This window comes from Sinocyclocheilus grahami, unplaced genomic scaffold (assembly GCF_001515645.1).
Source record: "Sinocyclocheilus grahami isolate Dianchi unplaced genomic scaffold, SAMN03320097.WGS_v1.1 scaffold17.1, whole genome shotgun sequence".
Lineage (NCBI taxonomy): Eukaryota > Metazoa > Chordata > Actinopteri > Cypriniformes > Cyprinidae > Sinocyclocheilus > Sinocyclocheilus grahami.
The window spans coordinates 6,434,518-6,448,959 of NW_015505196.1; the positions used below are offsets into that span (position 1 = coordinate 6,434,518).

Here is a 14,442-nt window from a genome sequence, read left to right on the forward strand (position 1 = left end):
TGTGGGTATTTGGACAAAGCCCAACACTCACTAAAACAGGGCTGTCCAAACTCGGTCCTGGAGGGTTTAGATCCAACCCAAATTAAACACACCTGAACCAGCTAATCAAGCGCTTACTAGGCATAGAAACTTCCAGTCAGGTGTGTTGAGGCAAGTTGGAGCTAAACTCTGCAGGACACCTGCCCTCCAGGACCGAGTTTGGACAGCCCTGCTCTAAAAAGTACTTCTCTCTGATAACAGAGCAGGGAGAGCATTTGGCTCCGCCTCCTTTTCCAAGCAGCCAGAAATAACCGGAAACGACACACGGAGAGACAAAGACGACGGTATTGCTGTATCGTCTAAAACGCCACGATAAATAACGTTGTCCAAATGAAAACCAACTTAAAATCAATTACCTCAGTGCCAGAGTTAGTTAAAATGTCACCGAGCCAGGCGCGTTTTGCAAAGAACACACTCAAAGATAAATAGCCCTGGAACATGATAAATGAGGGTTTAAAGGATCTAAATAGACTGACTGCATTAATAAAACGGTTTTCATCAAGTCAAAGCCATGTTACAGCGTTTGAAATACGATGGCAGGAACGACACACATGTGACATGAGAGAATTCGGATGGACTAGTAATTAAACGCGGTGTGAACCGAATAGAGTGGACTGTTGTGTTGCTGGGACGATTCAGAATCGCGCCACTCACTGGACTCTGTGTGAATACTGACTCGGTTTAGTCTTTAGTCTTACAGCTCCCTCTACAGGCAAAATGTGGGAAATGTGTCATCTCTCCGTTTCTGTTTATACCGGGGGTGCCCAAACTCGGTCCTGGAGGGCCGGTGTCCTGCAGAGTTTAGCTCCAACTTGCCTCAACACACCTGCCTTCAAGTTTCTAGTATACCTAGTAAGAGCTTGATTAGCTGGTTCAGGTGTGTCTAATTGGGGTTGGAGCTAAACTCTGCAGGACACCGGCCCTCCAGGACCGAGTTTGGGCACCCCTGGTTTATACAATAAAACTGAAACTGAACTGTTAGAAAAGACATCTGCTAAACTGTGTTGTGTTTGGACCCGTCCCGAAAAAAAGTCAAGGCATTATGGCAAACATGTTTATTAAATTACAACATAAGTATCATAATAAATAAAACAAATACAATATAAATAATGTTTCATAATTATTGTTCAATTATTATTCCACACCAGCATTAATTAAACGTGATATGAAAAAACATGAATGACTGGTGAACTGATTTAGGTTCAGTATGTATAGAATTCCTACATCAAGTATCAATCTGTGAAGTGATATTGTGTGATGGAATATTGAATTACACATAAACACACATTTGGAAATGTTGGCACTCATGGGAAATGAAAATGTAAAAAACAATCCATAACATAAGACAGAAATCACTGTTACCATATGCAAAATGTTGAGAAAGCTTTGTCATTCTTATACTCATTCACACAAACGTGGGGTGTGTCCATACAAAATGTGCTGAAGAAAAACCTCAAAACTACAACTCTTGATTTGTTAAAGGGACTGATCATTTTTAATCAGTGTTCTTTAGCCACTGTAAATCCTGGCATGCATTTAAACTGTTGTACCTGTTTGGAATCATCTGTAGGAATATACTTCAATGGTCACTTCAGAGTCCTCTGAGACTTGCTTTGGCAGAGTTACAAAGCAAAGGTAAAAAGACATTAGTACTACAGAATCTAATGTACTTAGAGAAACACTGCTGTACCCTTATAGGGCCAAAGAGATGAAATACTTATTAAAACACTTGCATGTTAAAATTTAGTAGGCTTACTCATAACTTGAGTATGTTTAATTGGCATAGGTACTAAAAGTGTGCTAAATGTTTTAATAAATAAGGCCCATTGAGCTGCAGGCTGCAGTGGCAGTGCAATCCTCCTTCTAACAATATAAAACTGCTCAAATGTGTCTAACAGAGGTTCCAGTAGAGGACAGATGTGCCAACACTGGGCAATTTCAAATTACAAATGCTTGTGCACAAGACTATGTACCATCATATTAGACCTGAACAAGATTATCACGAGCAAACTCACTCATTTAAGTCAGCAGAGCCAGCAACTGGGGAAGGCTTTTTCTAATTTTCAAAGGTTGTGCGACAAGAGATGATGACAAGTTCCACAAAGGGTTAAAAGGAGCATAAGGACAAAACCTCCACAGCGATGAAATCATCTGAGCATGCACAGCTGAATTACTACAAGATGATTCCTAGTCTTCTCTCGCAGCTTTCCTCACAGGTTGCTTTCTTGTGTGTCTTGGCCAGAGGAGATGGGATGCAGACCTCCGTTATCGTTGAGCCTCTTGGCACGGTACGTCTCGTAGTGGATGTTATGAGTGACCTCCTTCAGGTCCTGGAGGTGAGACCTGAGTATACGATAACATTATTATTTGTGTCGAGTCACTGGTCGTTTTTGGAAATATTTCATAAAGCCTGCAAATTCTATTATATAAAATACATTTTATTATTAAGACAGCAATAAACAATGAAACATATGTGAATAAATATTAACAAATGAGTGAATAAATACATTTATACAGACTACTGTTCAAATCTTTAGGGACAGTATGATTTCTAAATGTTTTTGAATGAAGTCTCTCATGCTCGTCAAATGTGTATTCATTTGTTCAAAAATACAGTAAAAACAGTAATATTGTGGAATATTATTACAACTGATTTTTTAAAATACATTTTTAAATGTAATTTATTCCTGTGATGACAAAGCTGAAATTTCAGCATCATTACTCCAGTCTTACGTGTCACATGATCCTTCAGAAATCATTCTAATATGCTGATTTGCTGCTCAAGAAACATTTCTTATTATTATCAATGTTGAAAACAGTTGTACTGCTTAATATTGTTTGTTGAAAACATGTTTTCAGGATGAACAGAAAGAACAGCATTGATTTGAAATAGAAATCTTTTATAACATAATGTTTACTGTCATTTTCCTCGCGGAGTACTCCTTCAAAAAGGACTCAAAAAAATAATAAATAATAAAATAAAAAATAAAATTACGATTAGTATATCAAATAAAGTTTTATACATTACCTAATCATGAAATCACGAAGTAAGGAGAATTCGCAGTGATTTGGGTTTTCAACTAGAGGGATAAAAAAACATGTTTTGTCAGAAAATATGTATCAACACAATATACTGTACACAAATACAAATACATTCTTTCTACTTAATGCTTCAAAAAGTTACCCTGAAACATGGTTATTAGGAAATTGACATTTTTGACAAGTTAAATTGTAATAGCTGCCCTAAGTATATACTAAATGTTTACTGTCATTTTCCTCGCGGAGTACTCCTTCAAAAAGGACTCAAAAAAATCTTTCTGACACCAAACAGTAGAGAATGTAATAAAATTACGATTAGTATATCAAATAAAGTTTTATACATTACCTAATCATGAAATCACGAAGTAAGGAGAATTCGCAGTGATTTGGGTTTTCAACTAGAGGGATAAAAAAACATGTTTTGTCAGAAAATATGTATCAACACAATATACTGTACACAAATACAAATACATTCTTTCTACTTAATGCTTCAAAAAGTTACCCTGAAACATGGTTATTAGGAAATTGACATTTTTGACAAGTTAAATTGTAATAGCTGCCCTAAGTATATACTAACACAGTGGAAAACATGTTTGTTTTTGTAACATTTGTGACTAATAGCACCTGAGAAAACTGGAGAACGTGTCATTAGATTGAAAAAGTGATTAAAATGCCTTATGTTCACATATTTGTATTACTTTGTGCAAACATACATATAAACCTGACACATAATCCCCTTGGAAGCAATTTCAGTCCATGTTTTAAATGCAACACATAAGATGATTTTCTGCAGGGACAGAAAATGCACCCAATATAGAAAATGACCCTAATATTATAGGTTTGTTAGCCAGCTGCAGAAAGTTCTCATTAATTACTCCAGGATTTGACCAGTCCTGCCTAAGAAATCACTACAGCATCTACTTTGTTATTATAATAATAGAACCACCTAAAAAATATAACTATATTAATCACAATTGGTACAGTGAAACAAACAGAATAAAAACATTTATTTCAGAAATCTGCATAAAAACAAGTGAAATGACAAACACTTCTGCCCACTCACCCTCCACCACTCCCCAGGCTGTCTTCCTACCCAAAACTCGTTTGCCATTGACCTGGTACTCTTTATCACTTCCTACCACTGCAAAGGGCATCGCCTCCTGTAATGCACAGATTTAATGGAGCAAACACACAGGCTAACAGATGAGAGATGAAAGATAAGAGATGTTGAAAAAAAAGAGCAGCATGCAAGATGTGCAAAGTTCCCCTTACCCTGATCTTGTCATTATCACTCTTATCCTCCATGTCTTCATCAAACTCCTTCTGTGGGTAACACTCAATCCCACATGCTTCCAGCTCCTTCCTCACCTGCAAGGGAATATGGTGAACAGTAGTTATTCGGTGCCAGAAAACTAACTTGATATTGAATCACCATGTGAATCTGTATTCGCACCCTCTGTTTAAATTCAGTTTTCTCATCAAGAGTGAGTGTGTCCGACTTGGCTATTACAGGAATGATGTTGACCACACGACTCAGATGTTTCATGAACTCAATATCCAACTGGCGAAGCCTGAGAAAGGGGAAAGAGATATAATTAATAGAGCGATAGAAGCAGATTTGATTACGGGGCCACTGGCCTTTCTGAGGTTCACAGTTTGCCTAATGCAGCTCAGTCAAGCATTGCTGGCTGAATGAACACGGTCTTAAATCAACACAGCCGCTTGAATACACTACACGACTTTTGCCCAGATTTGCATTCTGGACAAGTTGATGACAGTTGTCGAAAGTCAGAGCCAGTCTGCAAATTTGAGATGAGAGATTCCACAGAAAATCATATAGCGCATGATGATCACAGACTTACATTTTTAACTACAGACTATGATTCGGTGCAGTCCAAAGATATCAAACATGTTTGATATTTTGAGCCAATTTTTGAACACATTGTTTTCATTTGTTTAGTGTCTGTGTGTTCAGAATGACACGAAAGTCTTGTAGTGTATGATCTTCAGATGCCCAGTTTTTCTTCTGTAACCATTTACAATGTCGACAAGTTGTTTTTAATTAACAAAGCTGCAACTACAAGCATTTTTCAACTACTGACAAATAATAAAAAGAAATCTCAAAGATGTGAATACACAGAAATCCATTATCTTATTGCTGTTCTCAATAGAGAACATGGGATATGAGTTAAAGTAAAATATTAATATATAATTCAAACTCACGAGTGTCCAGTTGGAGATATGAAGTACAAGCAGCAGTGCACTCTGGTATCGGGGATGCGTTTCTTGCGAGCAATGTTGACCTCTTCCTTCAAAAATTTCTCATATTGTTCATTGATGTATTTGGATATGGGCTCCCAGCTAGGAACACATAGGGGAAAAAAGCAACAGTGTTGCGTGTTGTAAGCTATGTTAGAGTACATAACTTTGAAACAGCAAATGAAAAACCACTGACGCTATTTTTTCATGTTTAATACCATAAAGCTGCTTGCTTTAAAGCAGTCTATTGTATAAAGTTCTACATAAATAAACATGACGTCACGTGATGTGACTGGAGTGCCGAATTGCAGAGCTTTTGCAAACATATCCACATCACTATGATCTAAATGCCTCTCTCTATTAACAAACAGTATACCACTGCTCACGTATTTCAAACTTTTTTTTACCCCAAGCAACAAATTAAGAAGAAATGTAGGTTTTAAGCTATAGTTCTGTATGAATAAAAAGCTGCATAAAAGGCAGTTGTTGTTGTTTTTTTGTTGTTAGCATCAGCACCCAACAGCCAGTGCAGCACTATGTTGTCTGAGGCATTTGAATGACAAAGGAAAAACGCTGTGTCCCTTTAACTGAGATCCTTGGATGTGATCACTGAGGGCAAGCTGCCAAACCACACTTACATTTGGCATCCCTACCAGCAATCTGATCCTTGTCTGTGCAAATTAAGTGCAAATCTGGAAGTCAAAACACTGCCCCTTACACTTGGAACACGTTTTTGATGCCAGTTAGTAGCAGCAGAAATGAAGCACACAACTGACCCCATTTATTTCAGCTGACACAAATGCATGTCCTCAGTTTCCTAGATGCAGTGATGCAGGATGCAGTGGCATTTTGGATCATTTGCAAAAACTAAATCGGTTAAAAATAGCTGCCAGTCCTCTAGCTTTAACAGAGAAATCACACAAAACTCACCAATTTTCATTGTTGATTTGGTCCCCAAAACCTGGTGTGTCAACGACTGTTAACTTCATCTTCACCCCTCCTTCCTCAATCACTGCAAAATCAACATTTATCACAGCTACAAATAAAGCATTTTGGATAACTGTGATTGTTTTTGTGACAGGATACAGTGGTTCAATCTCATAAGATAACGCCATTTTTGTCTATATAATGAACAGGGTCCAGTGTTGTGTGGACACCACTGACTTCCATTATATGGACAAAAACAGTAAAACATTCTTAAAGGGACAGTCCACTGAAAAACGAAAATTCTGTCATCATTTACGCTCATGTCCTTCCAAACCATAAGATTTTGGTTAATCTTCTAACTCAATTGAAATAGGGCTGCAAAACGATTAATCGCGTTTAATCGCATTCAAAATAATTTTGTAAAATTATGTTTACATACTAAATGTGTGTGTACTGTGTATATTTATTATGTATATATAAAACACACATACATGTATATATTTTAAGGAAAAATATGTTATATTTATATATAAAACATTTATATATAATATAAATTATATACAAGTATAAATATATATATATATACATAGTACAACAAATATTTTTTTTTAATATGACAGTGTGTGTGTATTTATATATACATAATAAATATACACAGTACACACACATATAGTACGTAAACATTAACTTTTATTTTAAATGCGAATGATCACGATTAATCGTTTTGCAGCCCTAAAATTAAGATATTTCTAAAGAAACCTAAACGGTTTCTGTCCATCAATGGAAAGTCCAAGTAACACAAAATTTAGAAGATCCAAAAAGGTCATAAAAGCATTGTAAAATGAATCCATATGAATCAAGCAGTTTAATCCAAGTCTTGGATCTTTTAAATTTGGTGACCTGGATTTTCAAAGGAATTATGATATAAATATCTTAAGTTGTATTTTGACGTTTAACCAAAGTCTTATGGGTTTCACAACATAAGGTTAAGTGAATAATGGCAGAATTTTAATTTTGGGGTGAACGGTCACTTTGAAAAAGACAGAAAGTTATGCAGGTTTGGAATGACATGAAGGGGAGTAAATGATGACAATGTTGTCATTTTCGGGTTAACTATTCCTTTAAGTCAGATGATTTAAAATATTTTCCACCCAACACCTATTTTCCACCTACAGTACATTTGAAACACCATCAGAACAATATCACACAAGGTCAACAAGAAATAAATATCCAGCCTTTTTCTGAACAGCAATTGGATATATATACTGTATATATATATATGATATCATTTAGTTTGCCAGCTGTTCACTTACCTATAGGGGATTCACCAACAGCTGGCCTCCTAACTTGCCCTGGGCACAAAACATGCCAATCTAGACATATCTTACTCACAAGCACATATGGCCACCACTGTGCTACAGGCCCTAGTGTGCATTGATTACATCAGCCGACACTAAATGGGTCTTTCTTAATTAGCTCATGATGTCTATTTCCGTCCAGTGAAAGGTCTGTCCTTTAGCAACCAGTGCTAAAGAGCTTTCATTTGAACAAGCAATGGATCCAGTTGTGAATTCTTGACTAAATGAGACAGTTAAATGTTTAGAAATCACACGATCAGTATGCTCTTACCATGAGATGCAGATTTAATCTCAACAGTCTTTGGGATCTTCTCATCACGACTCCAGCTTGTGCTCCTCCTGCTCACCTGTGACTTAAAGAGTGTATTCACTAAAGTAGACTTCCCAAGACCACTCTGACCTGGAGTTAGAGAGAGAGAGAGAGAGAAAAAGAGGGGGTAAGAAAGTGAAAAAAGTAAAAAGTAAATGTGAACAAACTGCTCTCCCACCCACCAACCACCATGATGTTGAAGTCAAAGCCTGTCTTCATGGTCTTCTTCCGCATCTGCTCGATGATGGTGTCTATTCCAATGTATCCAAGCAATGCAGATCCTCGACCTGACCCTTGACCTTCACCCCCTGTTCCTTGGGGTGAAGGCACAAAGGGACCACTAGAAGACGGGGCCACGTGAGAGGGCTTAGCTGGGACGGCAGGTTTGGGTCTCACTTCAGGGGGCACAATTTCTGACATGTCTGTGTGAAAGAGTAAATGATAAACAATCAATACATTTAATCAGGCTAGATGTTATTTCACTATGAATGCCACCCTTAGTAAACTAGATTTAAATATAGAAAACAATATTTTGTGTTGTGATCATATATTGAAGTTGCTACAAGGGATAATTATTTTTATTATTTATTTAATTTTAAGTTAGTATATAACTACCTTCAATTATTATAAATAGTCAACTTTTTAAATGAAAACAATATAAAGAACAATACGACTTAAAATAGTTTATATTGATATTAGTTATGATACAAATTTACATTCAAATAGTTAATGTATAACATGCAGCAAAATACAACTTATAATATTAAAATATGAATATTAGTTATGACAATATCATTTTAAATGTAAGTTCTATAGGCCTACAACTTCATTAAAATATTATGAATATGAAGCTTTTGCAAATAATGTTTTGTTTATATTAATATTTATTATATTTTAATTCGAAATGTAATTTCCTTACCTAATGTAGGTCACACTTTATTTGCACATGCGTATCAGCATATCTGATACGTATTCTGTTATATTTAAATCATGTAGGGATAGTTCACCCAAAAATGAAAATTCTGTCATCATTTACTCACCCTCAATAGCTCCAAACCTGTATGAATTTCATACAGCTGTTGAACAAAGGGGATATATTCTGAAGAACTGGTATCCAAACAGTTAGTACGGAAACATAGTACGGGAAAAAAATACCATACAAGTCAATGGTTCCCATCAACTTGTGAGTTTACCAACATTCTTCAGAATATCTTCTTTTGTGTTCAGCACAAGAAAGAAACTTAAACAGGTTTGGAAGCGGATGGTGAGTACGTGATGACAGCATTTTCATTTTTAGGTGAACTACCTTTATTTCACATTTCTTTTTTGCCAAGACAAGGACAACATAAGTGAAAAGTGTCACAGCTTACCCCTCTAACCTACTCTGTTTTGCATGTACAATATGTAGGTGTTTAGAAACAACACGATTAACTGAGGAAAACTACAAATATTAGACATGACTGAATCATTTGTCTTATAAAAACCTATGTATGCTATTGTGTTCTAGTGGTCCTATTTCCAAGCCTAGTCCACTTTAAATGCTCCACTGGGTTGTCGGCCTATATTAACACCATATGCCACCCAAAATAAGCAACAAACAATAAATTATTACAGAAGCCACTCAACAAATCTCTTTATCGGATTAATCACCCACGGCTGGACCTTTCCCACACACCAAGACGCCTTTTAAACGCCATAACATGAGATGGTTCCTACACAAGAGACCATGATCTGCGTCTATCATTTAGAGAATAATGTTAGTATTATTGCCATTTTAAAGGCTGGAAACCAAACATAAAAATACAAGGATCAATGTAAGCGTCTACCTCCCCATTTGTTCCATTTATTGGGCTTTTTTTTTTACCTCAAAAAGATTCGTATAATGACAGATAATTAGAGGGAAACACTCTTCCACTCACCGATCCGTGTTTTTGCAGCGGTCGCAGGAGAAATGATATTTTTCGTCCTTTCTCTGCCTCTCGCTGTTTTACAGTCTATTGAAGTATAAGTAGGCTAGGTCAGTAGTTGAACAGCCGTTAGGGATTGATCATGTGTTCAGGTGCCTCTTTCTTTCCCTCCGTCTCTCGCCTTTCTATTCGCAGCTCGATGCACCTCATTCCTTTCTCCACCCTTTTCTCGTTACCAAGGAAACTAACGGGAGACTGGGTGATGCAGCGCGCATGCGCAGTGCTGAAATTAGAGATTCGGGTCGCTAGGGGATTTTTGGCACTCTGCTAGGCTATTTCAATCTTAGCCGTTTGCCTATGTTTGTTTTGGTAGGCTACATTTGTACAGATAGTTATATTAAACTTTGCTATGCGTGTTTTATCATGCTATTACTGTGGCTTATGATTAGTTACAGGACTATGTGGATCACAATGACTCTCGTTAATGAAAACGTTAGTTTTTTTTCTCTGTTCCAAAATATATACTGATCAAAGTAATATATCATTTCTTAAATACTTAATTCTTATGGAGCAAAATAATTTAAAAAGAAACAATAACTATCAACTGACAATGATCCCGTTCTGCTGACGTCATCAAGTCCTTTTATTTTCCAACCACCTTGTTCCATTTGACCTTGTTCCATTAGACCTTGTTCCATTTGACCTTGTTCCATTTGACCTTGTTCCATTTGACCTGTTCCATTTGACCTGTTCCATTTGATCCTCATTGAATATCCTGAAATATTTTGCTAATAACTTAAATGCACAATACCACAGAACAGTACAAAACAAAAGATTAATTTCGCACAGTGCATTTTATGTCATCAAAACTACTCACATTTCATGGCCTTGTAGTCCCGCGCCTGCCTGTCTCATGCGCTCTGTTCACATGTGAAGTGTTTGTGGTGGCATATATAGTGGGCACTAAAGTGCCGTTGAGCCTCAGTGTCTTTTACCTCATAACCGGGTTATCTCACTGTGTTTAGACAGGCCTGTGCTTGATAAGGCAGAGTCCCTATTTTGCACACTATACCATTTCCAGTTTGTCCTATGTCTCTATATATCCTGGCTTATATTCAGAAAACACTCGCATATTAGAATTTCTAGGGTTCATATTTGTAGATACATATCGAGTATTTTGAAACACTGACATACCACAACCTTTTTGACTTAACCTTATTTTTGTATGGATATATATAACATTTTCCCTTTTAGACATCAACATCACAGCCTAACCACCAGTGTTTTCTTCTTCTTCACATGATCTAAAGAGCAGGTTGTCATCACTTTTACCTTGCAATTTCAGTATAATTAGAGACAATTAGAGATTATTACAGTTGATCATTAAGGTTCATATTAGAGTTAAGCAAGTAGCAGATTCCATTCAAGAGTTCCAATGAAAACGAAAGTGGTGCTCACTTGTGCCAGGTCAATGCGACTCAGTTGCTAAGCTGTTTTGAGTGATTTTAGCTTGCTATGCGATTGTTAAGGTGTTCTGAGAGATTTTTAGCACTATGCTATGCACCTGATAAAGTGTTTTGAGTGATCTTGCTATGAAGTTGCTAAAGTTTTTCCAAGTTATTTTTTAGCACATTGCTATTCATCTTTTGGGGTGCTCTGAGTGATTTTTAGCTCATTGCTATGTAGTTGCTAAAGAGGTCTGAGTGATTTTTAGCAAATTTTATATAGTCGCTAAAGTGTTCTGCGTGAAAAGTTGGGTTATTTTTAGCACATTGCTGTGTGGTTATAAGGTGTTCTAAGTGATTTGTACCACATTGCTATGTAGTTGCCAAAGTGTCTGGTGTGATTTTTTAACACATTGTTATTCAGTTCCTATACGGTGATTTTTAGCACGTTGCTATGCAGTTTCTATGGTGTTCTGAGTGATTTTAGCATGTTATGTGATTACTAAGATGTTTTGATTAATTTATGATTAATTTTAACAGGTTAAGTGGTCGCTAAGGTGTTCTGAGTGATTTTAGCTCATTGCGTTGCTTAAGAGGTCCGAGTGATTTTTAACAAATTTTATGTAGTTACTAAAGTGTTTTGAGTGATGTTTAGTTCATTGCTATGCACATGCTAATATGTTCATAGTGTTTAAGCACATTGCTATGTAGTTGCTTAAGTGATTTTTAGCATGTAGCTAACAAGTGCTTCTACCACATTGCTGTGTACTTATTCTGAGTGACATTTATCATGTTACTAAAGTGTTTGCTGTCATTTTTAAGTTCCTAAGGTGATTTTTAGCACGTTGCTCTGTGCTTTCTAAAGATGTTCTGCATGATTTTTAGCAGTTTCTAAAGTGTTCTGAGTGGTTTTAGAATGTTGTTATGTGGTTACAATGATGTTATAATTCATTTTAGCATGTTAAGTGGTTGCTAGTGTTCCGAGTGATTTTAGCGCATTGCTTGTGGTTGCTTACTTTCTTGAAACCACATGATTTGAGGTATCAAATTGAAATGTCATATTGTGCACCTAAGTAAAATATTTATTAGGCTTAAGGACTGTTTTAAATCACTAACCCTAAATATAAAACTGTGATTCTCACTCAAACATTCACCACTAATGACAAATTAAAGTCTTCCTCCCTGAATGCTTAGTCTGTTTATATACTAAATTTAAATAATGCCCCTATGTATATACAGTACATACTATTTATGACGTCTCATGTCTTTAAGCAGCTTTATATACAGTCCTTTTAATGTAATTCCAGTCATTTATCTTTGCACCCACCTTTAGACAGACATTCTTCAGGACACGAGTCAACTCTGCTCCTCGTGTCTGCGACTACAGATGGCTGTAATGGTAGGGGGTCTTCTCGCTCTGTTAACCGCGAGGAGTTCATGTCTTGAAATCTGTCACAATCTGTAGAATGAAGTGTGTGTTTGGAATCTTGTTGTTGATCTAGAGTGAACGGACACTGTGGCATCCATCCAGCCAAGGGATATTTCAGCATTTCAGAGTCTGTGTGTGTGTTTGGGCTGTCCAAGAGGTCCGGGTGAACAGCTGATTCACGTTTCTCTCCAACAAATTTAGTTGGACAACTAGTAGCACACTTTTTGTATAAGTGCGAGCCTCTGTGTCTTCTTGCAAATCTGTAATCGTCACGCAAGTTTGCGTCGCTTGAAGAGGATTTAGAAGAATCTGAATCCGAAAGGCTGCATCTATTTCGGGATGAATTGCTGACATCCCTTCTTGTGTTCCCCGTTTGGTTTGAGGAAGATCTTCTCCATGCCTGAGGAGTTTTGAAGTATGTAGGTCTACTGTCAGATGTTCTTTTGATCACAGGTCTACGGATTCGGCTCAGCTGACCGCATTCAGTGGATGATCTGTGACTCTTCAAAGGGAACTGGAAGCAGCTCATCCGGCTGCACTGATGACTACGTAATGACATACACTACTACCGCGACAGACAGAGCCTTCCTGCAGACTGAGGCCTGATCTTTGATTTAGACTCTTGGTTGTCATTAGCACTGGTTTGATTATGTTGGGAGGAGTTCCTCATATTACTGTCATGAGAACTATCATTGGGGGCGTTACAGTTCTCTGAAGCTCTGTCTTGAAGCTCTGAGTTGGATGAAACCAGTTCACTGTATTCCTTTAGAGAACGTACATTATCCAGTTCTTGAAAAATATCCTTTTGGTTTGTGGTAGCCTTAGGTGATGAGATTGGATTTATAAGTGCCGACTGTCTGGAGAACTGTCTTGTTCCTTCAACTGAAGCTTGTGCTTGGTTTTGAGGTTTCCCACAGCTCCTCTCACACATCATAGTGGGCCTTATTATCCGCTTGGCTGCTCCTAACATTATCTTTGAACGAATAGGCTGTTTTAACTTTTCTGAAACAGCAGGATGTCCATCGCTCCGAATATTTGGAATGTTCTCTTCATTGCTTCCCTTGATCTTCTCCAGATCGGAAAACTGGGCACCAGAGTTTATAATCCTGTCTGTTTTCATCAATCCAAGCCGGATTCGAAATAGATTAGGGTCTTGAGATTGGCGCTTCTTTTGATAGCTAGCTAAATTTTGTGGTCTATATACACTTTTTTCAACATGTCTGAGGCTTTTAGGGCTTAAGCTTTCAAATGTTGAAGGCTTGGTAGCACCCCTGCAATAGATGTTTGAATTTTGCTTTAGTTTATCCTGCTGTGGAGGTCTGAATGGATCTTGTTGTTGGCCAGTTTGCTTTTTTTGACCCCTCGTGTTGGTTATGGGGATTGATCTTACGCTTCTCTCAGTGGATGAAACAGGCGTGAATCTAGACATTTTGCTTTCTACTGGCCATGTTTTACCATGCATATCTGCTGAATGTAATGGTTTGTTTTCATCTGTTGGTAGCACTTTACTTGGTGTCTCTAATTGAGAAATGGTATTAACTGACTTCAGATGTGGTGAATTTAGGGATGTATCCACTGTATTGATGATGCTGTAGAACACAGAACAATCAAAATGGATAAGCATGATGGGTGATGAATATATGTTTTCAATAGCCAACATTTTCAACAATGTCAAATATCACAAAATTAAAGAAATTAGCAATTATGCAATATTTGGAAATGACACATG

At 37.0% G+C, this 14,442-nt stretch overlaps 1 protein-coding gene across 4 annotated transcripts; it reads right to left on the reverse strand.

The window, feature by feature from the left end:
- Positions 1–1,079: 1,079 nt before the first annotated feature.
- On the reverse strand, positions 1,080–13,227 carry LOC107551931 (neuronal-specific septin-3). 4 transcript variants are annotated; one of them, XM_016233713.1, is made up of 11 exons: positions 10,587–10,614; positions 10,449–10,512; positions 8,115–8,354; positions 7,894–8,022; positions 6,268–6,349; positions 5,302–5,439; positions 4,532–4,649; positions 4,351–4,446; positions 4,142–4,238; positions 3,425–3,476; positions 1,080–2,382 (listed from the first exon to the last, which is right to left on the reverse strand). In XM_016233713.1, exons 2-11 carry the CDS (start codon positions 10,471–10,473, stop codon positions 2,250–2,252), a joined length of 1,110 nt encoding a protein of 369 aa, XP_016089199.1. In that variant the 5' UTR covers positions 10,474–10,512; positions 10,587–10,614; the 3' UTR covers positions 1,080–2,249. The 4 variants fall into 4 exon arrangements, with proteins under 4 accessions (XP_016089199.1, XP_016089216.1, XP_016089208.1 ...); XM_016233730.1 differs by lacking the exons at positions 10,449–10,512; positions 10,587–10,614 and adding an exon at positions 12,612–13,227; XM_016233722.1 differs by lacking the exon at positions 10,587–10,614 and having other exon boundaries at positions 10,449–10,565.
- Positions 13,228–14,442: the final 1,215 nt, after the last annotated feature.